This window comes from Rhagoletis zephyria, unplaced genomic scaffold (assembly GCF_001687245.7).
Source record: "Rhagoletis zephyria isolate East Lansing unplaced genomic scaffold, Rhagoletis_zephyria_1.1 Rzeph_scaffold_02320, whole genome shotgun sequence".
Classification (NCBI taxonomy): Eukaryota; Metazoa; Arthropoda; class Insecta; order Diptera; family Tephritidae; genus Rhagoletis; species Rhagoletis zephyria.
The window spans coordinates 60544-79011 of NW_016159404.1; the positions used below are offsets into that span (position 1 = coordinate 60544).

The 18468-nt window shown below is 35.2% G+C and overlaps 3 protein-coding genes and 1 long non-coding RNA gene across 6 annotated transcripts in view; 2 read left to right on the forward strand and 2 right to left on the reverse strand.

The window, feature by feature from the left end:
- The window catches only part of LOC108366579 (uncharacterized), a 24207-nt gene extending 20089 nt beyond the window's left edge, over window positions 1-4118 (reverse strand). Inside the window, exon 1 of the long non-coding RNA XR_001848105.1 lies at window positions 4045-4118. This is a non-coding gene — a long non-coding RNA (uncharacterized LOC108366579). The remainder of the gene's footprint in view (window positions 1-4044) is intronic.
- Rab4 (RAS oncogene family member Rab4) overlaps window positions 1-4185 on the forward strand; it is a 60709-nt gene extending 56524 nt beyond the window's left edge. Inside the window, exons 3-4 of the mRNA XM_017621018.1 lie at window positions 3320-3652; window positions 3732-4185. Of these exons, the coding sequence (XP_017476507.1) occupies window positions 3320-3652; window positions 3732-3943 (545 nt within the window). The 3' untranslated portion in view covers window positions 3944-4185. The remainder of the gene's footprint in view (window positions 1-3319; window positions 3653-3731) is intronic.
- A 4096-nt stretch (window positions 4186-8281) lies between these two features.
- On the forward strand, window positions 8282-8832 carry UQCR-6.4 (Ubiquinol-cytochrome c reductase 6.4 kDa subunit). Its single transcript, XM_017621023.1, has 2 exons — window positions 8282-8446; window positions 8637-8832. The coding sequence occupies exons 1-2, from the start codon at window positions 8400-8402 to the stop codon at window positions 8755-8757; spliced, it is 168 nt and encodes a 55-aa protein (XP_017476512.1). The 5' UTR covers window positions 8282-8399; the 3' UTR covers window positions 8758-8832.
- A 3052-nt stretch (window positions 8833-11884) lies between these two features.
- Window positions 11885-17790, reverse strand: POSH (SH3 domain containing ring finger posh). 3 transcript variants are annotated; one of them, XM_017621021.1, is made up of 8 exons: window positions 17371-17790; window positions 17005-17318; window positions 16830-16938; window positions 14071-15570; window positions 13278-14007; window positions 12929-13162; window positions 12556-12870; window positions 11885-12494 (listed from the first exon to the last, which is right to left on the reverse strand). In XM_017621021.1, the coding sequence occupies exons 2-8, from the start codon at window positions 17224-17226 to the stop codon at window positions 12320-12322; spliced, it is 3285 nt and encodes a 1094-aa protein (XP_017476510.1). In that variant the 5' UTR covers window positions 17227-17318; window positions 17371-17790; the 3' UTR covers window positions 11885-12319. The 3 variants fall into 3 exon arrangements, with proteins under 3 accessions (XP_017476510.1, XP_017476508.1, XP_017476511.1); XM_017621019.1 differs by having other exon boundaries at window positions 17005-17790; XM_017621022.1 differs by lacking the exons at window positions 16830-16938; window positions 17005-17318; window positions 17371-17790 and adding an exon at window positions 15757-15919.
- Window positions 17791-18468: the final 678 nt, after the last annotated feature.

Below are 18468 nucleotides of genomic sequence, written 5' to 3' on the forward strand. Positions count from 1 at the left end.
GAATTAAAATACAGCGGCTCCGCTGGCTTGGTCATGTCGTTCGAATGGACACCGACGCTCCAGCTCTGAAAGTATTCAACTCGGAACCCGCTGGTGGTAGCAGAGGAAGAGGGAGGCCCCCACTGCGATGGAAAGATCAGGTGGAGAAGGACTTCGCTTCGCTTGGCGTTTCCAATTGGCGTCAGTTGGCACAGAGGAGAAACGACTGGCGTGCTTTGCTGAACACGGCCAAAATCGCTTAGGCGGTTACAGCGCCAAAAAAGAAGATAAGAAGGTAGATACATGGATAACGCAGAATCGGGGCGATATGTTAGATCGTTGGTATAATCAGGTTCATTTTTCACTTTTGGTTTCCATGGTTTTCTATAGGCGCATGACAAATTTCGGGTAAATTTTTTTTCAGACGAAACTCAGTATAAGGCAGTAAAAAAATTATTTTCTAAGAACGAAATAAAATTTTCCAAGCGTATAGTTCAAAATTTTATATATGTATGTACACTATGTTCACTATGCTCTAAAAACAATCTGTGTGACAGATGACTATCTTTGGTCAATATCTTAGGCTCGCCCAAATCCATCAAAGTTCAATGTGCTCAAAAAATTTAAATTAAAAAATACAAATACATTAATTAGGCTGTGTACGAGTACGTCCAAATTGCTACCTAAATAGAGAAAAATCACTGGAAAGTGTCGTAATGCAGTGAATAGGAACAATTTAGATTTTTACCGAGCATACTTTTCAACCTAAATTGAACTGTGAAATATAAAAGGGTGCACTATTAAGCGAACAATGATTTTGTTTTAGAAGTTTTAAGTAATTTTTATCTTTTCTATGGCCATATATGTAATACTCTTATATTGGCAGTAAGAGCTAGTACCGAAGAAAAGGAACACTTACGTTTATAAATACACATGTACACAACACATATATAAAAACGGCACTCAAGTACACAATACATTGACAAAAACGGTACTAGACTGTCTCGCTTTGATTTCGGAATGCTTACACATTGAGAAGTTAGCTTACTGCCAATATAGAAGTATTACATACATATATGTCTATGGCACAAAAAAGAAAATATTCACAAAAATGTCAGTACAAATATCTTATGATTTTGGTGAAAGTAAAGAATAGGGTTCGATGAGCTAGAAAAAAAGGCCCTCGGGATCCCGGGATATAATTTAATTTACTACCAAATTTAAATAAAACGACATTCAGACACTGTAATGGCATAAAATAATTATAAAATGCAAATAATCAAATAATATATTGCAATTCTAACACAACTATTATTCTATGTTATAATATATATACCCTATATATGACGCATTCTTTTTCATATCGATCACCAAATTTGGTGTCAGAATTTCGACGGGCTTCAAATTTTTCCTTTTTTCTTCGGATATATAATCTGTAAAATTTTTTCGTGATTCTGACTAAATAATCATGTACTTCTTCAAATTGTTATATCTCGGTTCTGTTCCTCGTAGAGACTTCATTGTTGACTCTCACAAAATAAACCACCTCGTCATAAAAAAAAAAATATTTTAAAAATAGTTCTTGAAAAACTCCCAGTTTATTGGAACATGGTTTTTTATGGAGAATTAAACAAGGATTACGATGGTGTAATGTTATATCCAGCGCAGCGTCAACAGTTTTTTTGCCTCCTGAACATTTGAGATTTATTTAGTTGTGACGTGCTTTTGATTTAGAGTGCGATGTGTGCATGGTACCCTGTACCAGGGTTGTTGCGAATATTCGCATTCGGAATAATCAATGCGGAGCTTTTGCGAATGCGAATGTTGTGCAAGTGCAACGATAAAACGTATATCTGGAAAACAAAATGACAAATTGTATCTAATATTTGATAAAACTGTCTTTAAACATATTATGGGTATTCATGGAAACGCGTAAATCCCTCATAACCGCGTAAACCTCGCAAATAATTAATTTTTCATACAAAATTAAGTAAGTTTACAAGGTTTACATGGTTACGAGGCATTTGTGCGTTTTGGTGAATCGCCCTATTACTTCGTAAGCTATATAATCGAGCTATCAATGGGCAGTCATACAAGTTTCCACTTCTACTTGACCTTTGAGGTACGTCAAAGAGAACATAGTCTTTTAATAATATTTTTTTCTGTACTTTAAATACCTGCATTGGTTTCTTTCTTTATTATAATTTTTTTGGACCAATCTTAGAAAAAAACGTATATACCCAGAAGAAGAAAGTGTGCACTGTAATTCTTAACCAAATTTTCGTGATTTGCTTTTGATGTTACATATATTAGTTTCAATAATTTCAAATGGGCCTCTTTGGAGAATTTATTTCTAGCAAAAATTTTAAAAAGCGTAGTTTTTGATATTTGTCGGAAAATATTTATTCATATGGATATACACTGGATCCTTGGCTAAAAACTTCTGTGGTAAAACTGTCCGCCTACGTCTTCCTTTTTTGCTATTTAAAGTCAAAGAGTAAGCGCCTTCAATAGGGATTTCCAGCAGAAATGATCAATGTCTGGCAATAAAGAGAACCGATGCTCAAATAATTAAAAAGCTATAGGTCTGACTTTTAATTAGATAAGAATTACGTAACTATCTGAGATCCTCATCATCCGTAATTCCAATAATTCAAATTCTTATGAAAAAACGGGATTTTTTTTAAATAACAATATTCTATCCGATTCGGCTGGCAGCTACGACTTTGAAAACAGAATATTCATCAAAATTTTCAATCCTGGAAAATAATAACTTATTTTGCATATCCCCCTATTTATCTCGCTATAAGCACAAATGTTTCAAACCAGTCGCAGAAGAAAGTATTGAAAATGAATTACAAGAACTAAAATCGAAAATCGCGGATGAAGTTACAGATTCCCCAAACTCGGAAACAGCCACAGGAATGAGAATGAAGAATTCTTTTTAAAAAGCTTTAGAAAAATCGGACACATTGGTTTTGGCTTGCAAGCGCTGTTTAAACAACGATCTAGCCATTATGCTAGATTCTAATTGTTTCTTGAAAATACTTGACATACGCATGTTAGCCGTTAGTTATGCGCATCCACATTCGCAGCCGCGGATGTCTAAAATTCCACATTCGCAACTTCCCTACTCTGTACATATATATGCATGTGTAAAACTACACTATAATAATAATAATAATAATATATTGCACAAGCTAAAACTTAAATACAAACATGCCACCTTCATTTTACACCTACGGAAATTTGCATCTATTTGTATAATTTGCAGCTAAAACATTTAATTATTATCAAATACACTTTTGCATAATTATTATTATTCACCTAAAAATTCCAGTTAAAGATGATAGCTCTCATACGATTGGTGTAGAGTTTGGCTCTCGTATAGTCAATGTTGGCGGCAAAACCGTAAAGTTGCAGATATGGGACACTGCTGGGCAGGAACGCTTTCGCTCTGTGACACGGTCGTATTATCGTGGCGCTGCTGGAGCTTTGCTGGTTTATGACACAACATCCCGTGATTCTTTCAATGCACTCAGCAATTGGTTGAACGATGCACGCACATTAGCCAGTCCAAACATTGTCATACTATTGGTAGGCAACAAGAAGGACTTAGAAGATGAACGCGATGTAACATTCTTAGAAGCGAGTACCTTCGCACAAGAAAATGGTATGAAATATTAATTTACAAAACTATTTACGATATCTGCTCTGGAATTCATTATATCGAATCTACTTTTTTTTTCAAGAACTCATATTCCTTGAGACCAGCGCCAAAACTGGTGAAAATGTAGAAGAGGCTTTTTTGAAATGTTCAAAAACAATTTTAGCAAAGATTGAAAGTGGTGAACTAGATCCCGAACGCATTGGGAGTGGCATACAATATGGTGGAGCAGCGTTAAAGAACCTACAAACTCGACAGCGAAGTATTAATAAGCCCGATTGTAGTTGCCGCGTCTAATAAGAAAGCAAAATGGATTAGCATTGCTGAAAACAATGTCTTATCAAGTCTTGAAAATATTTGTTTAATCTCATTTTAATTTTTAGCATATACATACATACATACGATTCCGTGCATGCAAAACGATGCCGGCTTACGAATTTTAAGTGTATTTAAAAACTTATATTTATTTTTCGACAAGTTCTCTGTAATATCCTTTATCGGCAATTTTCGCAAATATGAGATTCTGATGTAAAAGTCTTTTTAAGACTTAACCGTCATGTTAATGCTGACCTTGTATATCGCTTGTTAGAAGAATTTACTATTAAATTTTAAAGTAATGACAGTCACAGATGGGTACTAATATTAGAAAGTATTTTTGTGAAAATTGCATATAGAGGCAATTTAATAATGGCCTTCGATTTACTATATGTATATATATATATATATATATATATATATATATATATATATNGTTTTTGTGAAAATTGCATATAGAGGCAATTTAATAATGGCCTTCGATTTACTATATGTATATATATATATGTATATATATATATATAAATATGTATATGTATTATATATTGCAATTAGACTAAGAAAAAGTATGGAAATTATCAACAGTTTAATGCACATTCATTGCTATTGTCGAATCCATCGTGTTAATTTTTTTTTTGTATCAATGAAAAGGCTATCGTCGAATCCAAATTAATACGAATATATCCATATGCCTTAGCCAAAGTAATAGAAACGCTAGAAATGGCTATAAAATGCATACATTCTCAAAAAAATACTAAAAAATCTAATTAAAAAGTTTAAAATTTAGATGAAACTGCACAAGTTGGAAATATAAATTTATATGGTTTTTGTTGGATCATGAGCTGCACTTTTATAAAAAAAATAATAAATATTAAATAAACAAAAGAAATATATCCAAAACTGGTCAAATAAAGGCGTTTCTATTATTTTGGCCATGTATATGTGGATTTCAAGAAAATGAACCCATAACGGATTCAGCAATAACCGTGATATCTGTGTTTTTGAGCGGAGTTAATTTTAATTACTTTGGTACTAAAAGTGTAAGGTCATTCCGTATTGGGGAAAAATGTATTAATTTGATATTAGCACGCATACATCTGTATGTTGATATTTATAAATTTTTCCCAATTAAATTTAGTTTTGATGCCTATTTCTTTGCTGGTTAACTCTTTCATGTTTATGTTTAATGAATTAATTAATGATACATTTGTTATTAAAATTTTATGTGTATCTATTATATGATTCTATATATTTCCTTGAAAATTATACGAAATTTTAAAAATTGAACATATACGAAATACATATTTGTAAATAAGAGAAATCAAATTAAAAAAATAAACTAACTTTTAGGAAAAAACAATTTTAATTTTTTTATAGTACACGCTAGAAAATATGAGTAAATTCTATTTTAGAGCGGGCACAATAAATCAATCAATCATTTAGCTTCTTACAAAAATAGGCCTCAATATATTTCATAAGCGTTGTAAATGCGAGCGAAGTAGTTCATATATAATTCAAATACTATAGGTAAATATCAAGTAGGAACAAANATTATTGATCAGTGAACCTTTGTAAAACACAACTCAATCATTTAGCTTCTTACAAAAATAGGCCTCAATATATTTCATAAGCGTTGTAAATGCGAGCGAATTAGTTCATATATAATTCAAATACTATAGGTAAATATCAAGTAGGAACAAAATAGGCCAAATTATTGCTCTTTTTTGACCTCTCCATTTGTAGGTGCAGCATAATTTTGGTAACAATTCACCATATCTTTGGCTGTGTAGCTCAGAGTAGCCATTGTGCGACTCCCGGGGAAATTCTATTAAAATAACTAATGCTAATTAGTAATTCGTTTACAAAGTACCAGTTTTCATACAATAAAATCGTAGGCAATTAAAGTCCACAGATAGAAAAAAGCCGCTGGTAACACGCTGCCTAGGATAGCGCATTCGAAGTTTGTTAATGTCGTCAACATTTTGTCTTCCGAGTACAAGCGATTACAATAAAAATTTCTCAAAAATTAATAGTACTACGTTAATTGTTTTATCGCAATTCAATGGTAATTTGTTGTAATGAAGACGGGTTATGATTCACAAAACTGGCGTCACAAATCAGCTGTTTCCAGTGTCAAATATTACACTGAAAGAAATTCTAATAAAACGCTTCTGCTGCATTTAAAAAGCAATATTTAGCAATTTGAACTTATACAGCCCAATTCTTAAGCTGAAGCTCCATAGAAGATTTTTCAGGCGTTGCAGCTTTCGAGGTCGTTCATGCTTTTCAGGTGAGCAACTCCACAACAAATTTTATGCGCTTGACGTTACTTGCAACCTTTGACATTGCGCAGTAACCCGGCGTTTACATGAGACACTTTTTGCAATACATTCACACAATTTCACTAATACACACAAAGACAATTGTCTTCATCACTGTCATTGATTTTTCGAAGACAGTAAATTGGACAATTCGGTCACGTCTTGGTTAATTTGAGAAAAAGTGGCAAGGCAAAATCGCAAAAAATCGCAGAATTATGAAAAAGTTGTTTGTGTTTGGATATTTTAGTAAATAATATAAAATTTACGCCAAACGACACTAACAGCGGTTGCTGAAAAATGTATTGTCTTTATAATTATCTGGACGCATACTTTACACAACAATTTGACAACTAATACATATCTCAATTGTCTTGTCTCGAATTGTCTTATGTAAACGCAGCGTAAATGAGAGAATGGTGTAGAGTAAGTTTTCCGACAAATTAGATATCGACTAAAAATGCTAGTTCGATAAAACTGATACTACTTTTGCCATTTCATTTTAATTTATTCAGTACTTTATCCACCTCTTTCATATTCATTTTCATATAATAAATAATTTTTCTTTGCGTTGTATTGCAATAGTTTTGTGTTGCATTCATTAAAAATATTTTAAGTGATATCGATTACAATATTGCCATAATCATATTCACCAGTACTTATGTTCGAATGTGTTAACTGTTATGGTCTGACTATGCATACTTCGCACAACTTCGCATAAACTTCAAACTGACGACGCTGTAAAGCCTACAAAGCCTGAAACCAGTTCGAAATTTGTCATCTTTCAGGCGTTCAATCGGCGTCTTCACTAGTTTTTTTTCGATTATTTATCGAAGTGGAAGTCACATTTTATCATTTTTAACACACCATTTCGGATTAAAGCTGAAATTAGTCGAGAACGCAGAACGTATGCTTAAACGCAGTCTGTATACGCAGAATTTTGTCGATTACTGGAGCCCTCAGTGTTGCTTACTACACTGTTGCCACTCATCAATGCCTTTTCATAAACTTACCCTTTCAACTACAATTTTTCGTGCTATAATAGATTTTAGCTAAATATAAACTACTTAGTTTTCAACAAAAACCTTATTCAATAGTAAATTTCAAATATTTTAAACATATTTTGAATAGGAACTTATATCTTTTTTACCATCTGTAAAACTGACGAAGTGGTAACCATCTAAAGAAGGAGAAATCAGCTGACACGGAAAAATCTTAATTCCGCAGATTTCTGCGCTACGGGCTACAACTACAGAAAAATTCTGCGTTATTGAGTTTTCTATTACATGACGCTTTGGTAAGACAGATCGTGTCAGCTGACTCGGGTTTACGTACCGGTAGGTTTACGTTCTTGACTAATTTCAGCTTTAGTCAATAACGCAGAACGTATACTTAAACGCAGTTTTATACGCAGAATTTTGTCGATTACTGGAGCTGGAGTTGGGTTTGACAGTTCATTTATCAAAACGATAAATTTATCGTCTTATCAAGTTTATTAACAGTTTCACTGCAAAAATCCTGAACTATGATTACATGCGGAATTGCGGGTCATGTTCGTCGTTTGTAGGGCGGTTTGCGAGCATCGCTTTAAAAACCAAAACAACAACCTCATTTTGTGTTGATGCTTGAAGTGTGCACATCGGCGGATAAATGCATCCAAGCCATGTTATTTAATTGAATTTTTGATAAACGAGGCTAAATTACTATAAGTATATGTATGTACGTACATACAAGTAAAATATAAATAAATTTAAGTAACACATATATAAAAAAGTTAAGTTAAAAGCATTGCAATTGCATCATCCGCGTCTTTCCTTTCCATGTTTATGCTTTGAGTACAAAATCACTTATGAGCCGCTCGTCGTCTGTAGCAAACGACAGCGAGCATGTTGGCGCATATGTGCGTGGATATGTTCGTCGTGTGTAGCCACTGTGAAGTAGTGAAAACTATCGATAGTGCTTACAAACCCATCGATGTTTTCGATAGTCACAAACCATCGATACTATCGATAGTGCCATCGATAGTTTTCCAGCTCTAATTTGAGATTAGTTGAAAATTTTTGTTGCCTCCATAATTTGGTTAATTTTATTGGTGGATTGTAGTATTTCCGATAGACAAAATGAGGATCCCTTTTGGCAAAAAACATGCTGAAATAGCTACATCTTTGTAAGTTTCATACACAATTAAATACCAACCAAAATAAATCTAGTCCGCACTTAAGTAAGCGGGCAACAATCTGCATTGCATAACCAAGTATATATGATTTATGGAGATATATATTTCCAAATAAATCTCAAAGTTTGTTACTAGCTTTAATCGCGAAATGATTAATATTTAATTATCTGTTTTTTTGCAGCGTCTCGTCGGCCGCTGGTTTTGGTGGCGCAGCGGGGCTTGCGCTACTCTACTTCACAGACTGGAAGGTCGTGTTGCAGTACGTGCCAATCTATAATACGAAATTCGATAAATCCGAATAAATTAATCGTTAAAGTTTACAACATGTGTTCCAAAATAAAGTCAAATTTTCCGTGAAAGGTGCGGCTAAAACGAAATGTCTGTATTTTACTACTTCAGTCAAGTTGGTCAAATTGGGAATAAAGAAAAAATATTTACGTGGTGTAGGTTATTTATTCAACTTACTTTTCAACAGGGTTTCAAACATCAGCGAATTTTATAAGGATGAATAAGGATATTCTCGAAGTGTTGCAGAGTCCTCGCACTGGTTTTCCTATCGGACAGCTTTGCAAATCGGGCACCGTGCAAGGGCGTAGATATGTACATAGCAATGTGAAAAAAATAAAGGCAGGAGGATTTGGAGACCCGGAAAACCCGTCAACCCTAACGGCGTTGTCCCTGTGGATCGACCCCACACGCTTCTTGGGGCTGCCGTTAGTGGAACTCGACGACAACGACTGAGATATCAACCGATCTGGGCGGGGTTGTTGTAGCCGCTACAACAACCACAACTACTCTTTCCCGGCACTTTATTGATTTCGATTTGTTTTTGTATACATATGAATAGGTACTTTTGATAAGAGATAAAAGTTTTTCACTTGCCTAGTCTTCACTTAACTGCAAATCTAGCATTTGTTATATAAAAATAAAAGCTAATTTTTTGTAGTTAGTAAACGCTTTTATTTAAAATTCTTTTAATAAAAAATCTAACCATAAGCCTTTCATTTAAGTAGTATTTCACATTTAATGATTGTACAAAAAATTTAAAAAATCTGTTTGTATAAATGTGTGTAAGTATTTATAAAGTTACATAAAAAGTATTATAAAAATGGCAGGATTCATCCTTATTCGAGCGCGTTACAGCTGTAAAGTACAAATATGGGTGGATTACCTACATATGTTTTAGAGTGAAATGACATGTTATATAATTTTTACGAGGTGTGCCGGAATACGAATTTGATTATGTATGTAAATTATTGTACTTCATGATACAACATATATATGTATGAATGCATGTCGTGCTTCGATTACTTGTGCATACATATCTAACTAAGTAAAATGTGTTTTTTTTTGCAATTACGAATAAAATGCTTTATTATATGAGTCTGTCTTAAAGTAATATCTAAATGTGCTTGATTGTGTGCCAGAAATTGTGCGAACTTTATGTTATAATGTATACATATCGCCTGTTTAGTCACACTGTCACAAATAAAAAAACGTAATTTTTGTAATATTGATGGAGAATTGTTTTAAGAGAATTTTTTCGTCTTTGTATACTAATTATTTACGAGAAATATCTTTTCATCTCGCGGGACGATTATTTTCAAATGGAATTTATTTCCGTCTTTTTTATAATTATATGGTATTTTTATTTTTCTCGTCTCTCGGGACGTAATATTTACTTACTATAGGGATTTTTTTTTTCGTCTCGCGGGACGTTTATTTTAAGACGTCATTGATTGACGTCTTTTCATAATAGTTATATGCGACTTTTATTTTTTTCGTCTCTCGAGAAGTTTATTTCAAGACGAAAATGATTTACGTCGCACGTTTTTTCTTAATATAATTGGTATATGAACTGCCGATTTCACGAAAATAAACGCAAATATTCCCGAGCTCGATTATTGAAATTAGATTTGCTAACATCCGGCAACCCTTTTCAAAAAACTAAAACCACGTAAAAGCAAAGCCCTTTAATTTGACACCTCATTTTTTGAAAATCGAACGAACGATACAGATTTTATGACATGATCAATCGTGGCGTTAAATATTTAACGCGTTAAATCTCCAAACTTTCTTGAAATAAACGTCCCGAGAGACGAAAATATATAAAAGTCCCATGTAATTATTATGAAAAGACGTAAATCATTTTCGTTTTAAAATAAATGTCCCGCGATACGGAAAAAAATAAAAGTCCCATATAATTACACAGGTCAACAACGTTTTGTTCTAGGAAAGTGTAGGGTCATTTTCGAAGTAATTTTTTGCGTAGAATCCGAATCCGGGATTTAAATTGCTCTATCACGTCAGGATTTTGAGATATCCTAACCTAAAAGTGCAAAAACGCTGTTTTTGCCCATTTTTGAGGTTATGTAGCTACGCAGATTTTGCTCTTCATAAAAAAGTAAACGTGGTATTTTAAAGTATAAGTCTTCCTCTTTTAAATGCCGTTGAGTTTGCTTAAATATCTTTATTTTTCACTGAGATATCGCATTTTGAAGTTTCCATGTTTGTGAATTTTTCGATATTCGAAAATCCATTGAGATAACATGAGACGTGATACGGTCGATTACATTCACAAACATGGAGACTTCAAAATGCGATATCTCAGTGAAAAATNTCAAAATGCGATATCTCAGTGAAAAATAAAGATAAAAAAAGACTATAAAGACTTATACTTTAAAATACCACGTTTACTTTTTTATGAAGAGCAAAATCTTCGTAGCTACATAACCTGATTCTACGCAAAAAATTACTTCGGAAATGACACTACACTTTTATAGAACATTCCGAACCCATTTTTTGCAGACCTGTGTTATTATAAGATGTAAATAATTTTCGTCTTGAAAAAAAAACGTCCCGCGAGTCGAAAAAATAAAAGCCCCCGTAATTACTACGAGAAGACAAAAACCATTTCCATGGTAAAATAATAGATAAAATAAAATAACATTAATTCTTTTCTAATTACGCTGAACACGTTACTACCAATATATTTACATACATATTGTCAAAACAAAATGACAACATAAAGCTAAAGGCAATTATTGCAGTTAACGCAAGTCTTTTCTTTTACCTTGAGCAAAGCATAAATTTGATTAAAACCACTTTCTGAAAGCTTATTGCAATATTTAAGTTTTTTTCCAAAAACTAAGAACAATTAGTATGTAGTCATCGACCAGCGACTTATCACTTCATTTAGTACCTAAATAAAATTAGGAAGTACCCAGAAATATTAAAAAAATTTAGAACACAATAACGGCAGAAAATAAAAAAAACTAAGCAATTCAACTTTTTAAATTTGTAAAATTTTTTACCACTACCCTGCAAACCAAAGAATCTGAGTGTGCACAGTTTATTTCATTTTAGAAAATTTGGTAAAAAATCGGATGAGATCTTTATGAATCCTTCAAAATTTCTCTACAATCAGAATACCCTGAAAAAATGGTTTGCAGGGTAATGAAAAGTAGTTATATAAAAAAAAAATATGATTTCAATTGTGCTTTTTTTCAGATTTGAAGAGCTGTTGTTATCTAAGTTAAAACTGATTATTCTATTATACATATTACTCTATTCTAACTAGATGTTTTAATTAATCTTTGCGAATATAAAATCTACTCATTCACATAGAAACTTAAAATCAGGCAGGTTCTGAGATTCACTTCCGAGTGAATTTCAATCCAATTCAATTTGAATTCAAAGTGCCTTTGGTTGAAATTTACTCGGAAATGAATTGCAGAACCTGCCTGAACAAACGTTTCCATAAATGCCATATTTTGCTATATATATCGTAAAGGAAAATATTGAGCCTACTCTAATAAAAATAATAAAGGTCATATAGTACAAACGAACCTACTCATTTCATATTTATATATCGGGTTCGACGAATGATGCTGGAAATAGCCCTGTTTTATTAGTACGCGCATGTGTACCTTTATACCAGCCATTTTTTTGCCGACGTTGCACATAAATGATGTCGCCAACTTGCAATTCCAGCTCAATTTCGCTATTTGGTGGATAGGGAACAACACAACGAAAGCGACTGCGGATAATAATAAAAATTGTATTAGAAAATGCCATGATGCAGTAGTAAATAGGCGTACCTTTCACGTGAACACTGTGTCGATTTGGTGGTAGCGCTTGCTGCAACAGCAGCTGCTGTTATATTACAAGGTGCTACTAATGAAACGCCTCCACCATTACCGCCACTAACAATTCCACCGCAATCAGTGTTCATACCAGATAATGCAGCTGCTGCATCTAGACTTTGCGACTTGCGATGATTTGCAATTATATTTTTTGTTGAAACAAGTTGATTTTGTTCGCTAGCCACTTTTGGTGCATTTACCGACTGTTGTTGAGCAACTGTTGTGTTATAAATGCTTCTCAATGTGGCAGCATCAATAGACTGTCGAGCGCTAGGGAGTGAGAAATTTATATTTATTACGCGCTTTAAAACTGGAAACGTGTTCTTACTTTTGCAAGTGCGGACGCTCTTTGGGACCTCTCATCTGTTGTGATCCATAGCCCACAGCCTGTGTCGAAATTTGCTGCATATGCTGCTGATGTTTCTGTTGTGAAAAGTGGGTCGGTGCTTTCTGTGCGTTTTCTTGGATTTGAGTCATTGCTGTTGAGCTTGTAGCTGCTGACGTGGAAACTGCTAGGTCAAGCGGCAAACTCTGCAACAACTGACTAGGACACGAACCGGAACTGCCAGAGAAAAATAACAAAAGGGATATGCATGTATATGAATAAGTATTCCGATATATAAAAGCTACAGATGTATACGTTGTTCCACCATAAAGTATATAATCCGGATGCTTACCGCACATGCACAGGATGTAATTGTCCGTGGGTGCCAACAGAGTTGATATGCGAGTTATTTTTTTGTGTCACATGAACTCCAACATTCTTACTGTTATTTTGCATGGAATCGTCGTAGTTTGGTTTGTCGTGGGCTAATTGAGAGTGTGGACTTTTCTGCTGCTGACGTGCTAATACACTACTTGGCGACTTAGAACGTGATTTAATATGCGCTAAACGTTTCATTAGCTGCATAGCACTAGATGTGGTTGATGAAGAGGCGACAGTCGCTGATGGAGCTACATTTGAAAGCATCATCTGCGTATTTTCTTTTTGCTTGGCGACTTCTCTTTCTTTGCCGGTGTGATCTTTTAAATTATCGTGTGTCTTGCTGTATCGATTGAAGAATGCCTCCACTGTGTGGCCGAGCGGCTTTGTCCAAACCGATGAAATTGGCAGTGTGCCACTTACCTGTCGTGGGGGTAAGTCCGGCGGCTGATGCAGGCTTTGTATTCGCTGAGAAGCTGAAGACATGGCAACCTGTGCCTGCACTTCTAGAGATACATTTGGTGCGGGAGTTGCATTTGGCGAGCATTGTGGTGGAACATACTTCCATTGATGCATCAATTGTTGCTGGTCGCGGCTTCGTAATGGTGTTACATAATTTCCCGGAAACACACCGGTGATGTCCTGCCAGTTCTTCCCTTTATACCAGCCATCCAAACACCGCTCGGTGACTATGTAAACGCATCCTGTAATTTACAAAATCATAGAGTGAGAAATGTATTGTATTTGATGAGTATTTTTTAGTTTACCTTTCTTCAATTCCAGTTCATCGTTTTTACGAGGCTTATATGGATAAAGCGCGAGATATCCCCAGGGCAAACTTTGCGGCACATGTTGTTGCACGATGCTGGATTTTAGCACGTTTGCCCGTTGTTCAGCCGGTTTCGTCTGGATTTGCGGTTCCTGGTGCTGAGCCTGTTGCTGCTGTTCCCGTGCGAAAGTGCTTTGAGGCATTGCCGCGCACCTTGTGGTGGCAGCTTCTTGTCCACCACCCACAGCTTGCAGATTTTCAACTTCAGAAGAAGCGGAAGCATCAGTTTGTACGCTTAGGATTTCGGCTGAATGGCGATTGGATTGCAATATGCTGAGCGTGGTTCCCGCTCCCAATCCTGAGTGCAACGTGCTGCCTGATAGCAGCGCATTCAGCGAATGGCGTTTTTCGCGTTTATCACGGAATCGGACCGAACTTGAACCAGTAACGACATTGTTGTTTGAAATTTCATGTTGCGGCGAAGCTGGTAACGATTGATTCGGGCTGTTGGGCATTGAAGCTGAGCTTCCTCCACCGCTGGCATTTATAGGACTATTTGTTGATGTTATCGTTGTTGTTGTATTGACCGAATGCGGACTAGTTGCATTTGATGATGAATTAGATGGCGAAGATGAAGATGTTGTAGAATCACTGTTGTTCACATCAATTACAGGCATGGGTGGTGGATTTCGTAGCAGGCTTAACGGTGGATGGGGCGCAACAGAGGCTTGCGGCGCAGTTCCTTTGCCTGTACCGCATGCGGGTAGTGTTAATGTTGACGATGAAGCTGGTATATTGGCAACTATGTAAGTCGCCTCGAGCACTTGTTTAGCCAACGGATTCAGCTCAACAAAGGCAATGGGAAAAATTCCAATTGTACTCCCAATACAACCTTCTGCCCAATTGTGATCAACCCTTCGTAGCACATGTATTACAGTACCTTTTTTAAATGTAAGGCATCCTTGTTCCTCATTCGGTGGCATTTTAAAGTCATATAAAGCAACACATTGAGGTGATGGCAGTGGTACAATAACTTGGACATGATTAATGGGAAAAGTACCTTCGGAAATAACGCCATTGCCGTTGTTGAGTTGGCCCACATACCAGTTAGTGTCTATTTTTCGCATCAGTAGCACTAGATCACCTTTTTTGAAATGTAAGTCCGACGGTTCGGACGACTCAAAATCATACAGGGCGTAAGCGTGCGGCAGCATGCAACGACGCTGCTGTGCCAATTGTTGTTGAGGGAGCTGTTGAGCACTGCCGCTTGGGTTAATACCAACAGTAACTGATTGTCCTTGTGACTGTTGGGGCAGTGGACTTGAATGCGAGTGATGATGTTGCCTTTGTTGGATATATTGCAATTGTTGCAAAGGATAGTGTGTTTGCTGTTGCTGTTTACAATCGGTGATATGTCGTACATCTGCACTTGATTTGGAGTTATGCGTATTGTGTTGTTGTTGTTGTTGCGACTTAGCAGCCGCTGCATTTTTCATACCTGTAAGTACATATTAGGTATTCAGCTTTTACTTTGTTAAATTCCACTTTTTTATTTTAGATTTAAACACGTAAACAAACNTCTGGGTGTAATGCAGCAAAAGGGATGAAAATGAGGTTTTTAAATATGCATATATAGATTGGGCCCGCTGTNATTTTAGATTTAAACACGTAAACAAACAATTACATTTAAAACACTCTGGGTGTAATGCAGCAAAGGGGATGAAAATGAGGTTTTTAAATATGCATATATAGATTGGGCCCGCTGTTGTGTAGTGATTAACAGTGTGCGCTACCACTCCGCAGGGCCTGGGTTCAAGCCCTGGTCAAAGCAACATCGAAAAAAAATATAGAAAGGTTTTTTCTTAGCACCGGTCGCCCCTCGACAGGAAATGGCAAATCTCTGAGTGTATTTCTGCCATGAAAAACAGCTTCTCATAAATATACAATCGTCGTAATAATGAGATTTTTGATGCTGTTTTTCAACTTTTTTGAAACATCGGTATAAGAAAAACTTGAATAACTGAATCTAAATCTTCCGATTTAGACTTGTGAAGTATCATTGGAAAGGTATTTTCTAACCCCTTTTTATTTCTTTGCTAATAAACTCATTCAAAGGATGTAAGAGAAACGTAGGATGAACGAATCTGTCCAAAGTTGAATTAAGATGTGTTGGTATTTGAAAAAAAAATAAAATAAAATTGGGACACGAATGAATTTTTTCCACAGAAATAAAAATAGTGGGAAAATACCTTTCTACTGAGATCCCATAAGTCTAAAGTAAAAAACAGCATCAAAAATCACACTTTTACGATTCCGTTGAAAAGGTTTTAAAATATTTGTATGCAGATTTTTTAAGCTTAATCTGTTTTGTCATCTGAGCGGATTTTTTCAAAAAGTTATTTATGAAACTATTTTTAATCATAAAAACTCCATTTTTGGAGGTGTTTTCTAATCGGTCCAGCTTACGTTAATCTTAATATTTTTGCGAAATCTTTTGGTGGACGTTTTAAGAAAATTGAAAGGGCGTGCCTCGGGTAATTAGCACTTCGATACTCTGGCCCTCAACGTCTCATAGGTGTCGACGTGAAAATATTATTGCTGTAGTTTCAATATATTAATGCATGGCGAAAACAATGGTATCGCGCGTAGGCTGTATCAAGTATATATGTTTATTTATAAATAATATGTATGTACATATATTGTTACATATTACAAAAAAAAACATAATAATAAAACATGAATGTGGTTGGTACATACCTTCTAGTATCCGCATTAAGAGCACATTAGGTGGCAAATCGTCTATTTTTACCTCAACCAAAACTCGACACTCCGGACAGCGAAGCTCTTGGCGACTGGACACAATCACCTTAAAATTGAGCTCACAAAATTAATACATGCGTATATATACGAGAATAAAATTTCATTGCATTACCTCCAAACATTTTCGACAAAAGGTGTGTTGGCAAGGCAGTACCTTGGATGAAGTATCCAAACGCTCCAAACAAACCGAGCACTCAAGTAAATCATTTAGCGTATGCTCATCCATGCCCAGGCAATATAACTTTGTATTAATAATTAATTTTGTATTTAGCAGTTGCAAAAATTTTTCATAATTTTTACAAATTATCGACAGCAATGATCTTTTTTGGACCATACACAAACTATTTATTTCAAGGATAGTAGATTTGCGCTTATTTTATTATTGGCAAACCATTTAACCGATCACATCACATTCCATTCCGATGTCTAAACTGAGTAATGATCACCACCAATACATCTCAATTCAACTAATGCTCACCGAATTCGTTGCGTTTGGTATTATTGCTGTTTCCGTCGCTTGGCACCTAGCACTCTACAAATCGTACTATTCAGAAATTCCCACACTTGTGGTTGAGCAAATGCATTCAACAACAAAAACCAGTCCAGTGAATGGGCGGAAAATACAAAGAGTCGCACGCACACCTGTGAAATTACTCAAGACTCCATGACTATGCTCGCTTATAGGGATTGAACATTATTTCTCGCTTCCATTGAGCATATATTCCGTAGGCATTTAAGGAAACTTTTAATACAAATCTTATTTTATATCTTAACAATTTTATTAATAAGAGTTCACATATTTTCTACCAGAAAACAATTTCATTTGCTATTCTAATAAGAAAAGTAAAATTCTAAAAGCAATTAGGAAAGTGTGAAATTGGGCGACTATTGGAATTTATGCATATTGAGGTATGTTCAGTGAATGGCGTTTAAGAGTAGTGATGGAATAAAATAATTAAAAATGTACGGCAAGCAATAATTAAAGCGAAAGTACACAACGTCCATTGCGCCACCGGCACCGTCACCGTCAATGTCAGCGTCAACGGTGATTATGCGGAAAGTTGCACACTATCCGTTCACCATTGCGTCCATAAAATGAAAAACTCGCTGCTACTCTTTGCAAAAGTTGCGCTTTTACTTTTCTTTTATCATATTTTACATTTCTTATTTCAATAAATCCAAAAATTTTCACAAACTGAAAAATTTTTTATTCAAATACCTAAACAAAACACAGAATAGTTGTCACTTGACGCTAACGCAAAAGCGAAGTTGAAAGTTGAGCTAATTTGTGTGTCAATGTCACCGTCAGCTTTGTTCATGTAACCGACTTAATACGAATACGCCTATTCAACTTTGACAACTGATGGTGAAGGTGGCGGTGACGCAATGGACGTTATGTATTTTCACTATTGGGGTGTTCACAGTTCGTTCCAAATAGTGTCTCAAAATGTAGACGTCTACATTTTAAGACGTTTTCTAACCGTAAAATCTGTGGTGTTGTTGTTTCCCATACAAAATTGGAAAACNTAGAAAGGGCTGCTCACAGTTTGATGCTAAAGATGTCTCAAAATGTAAA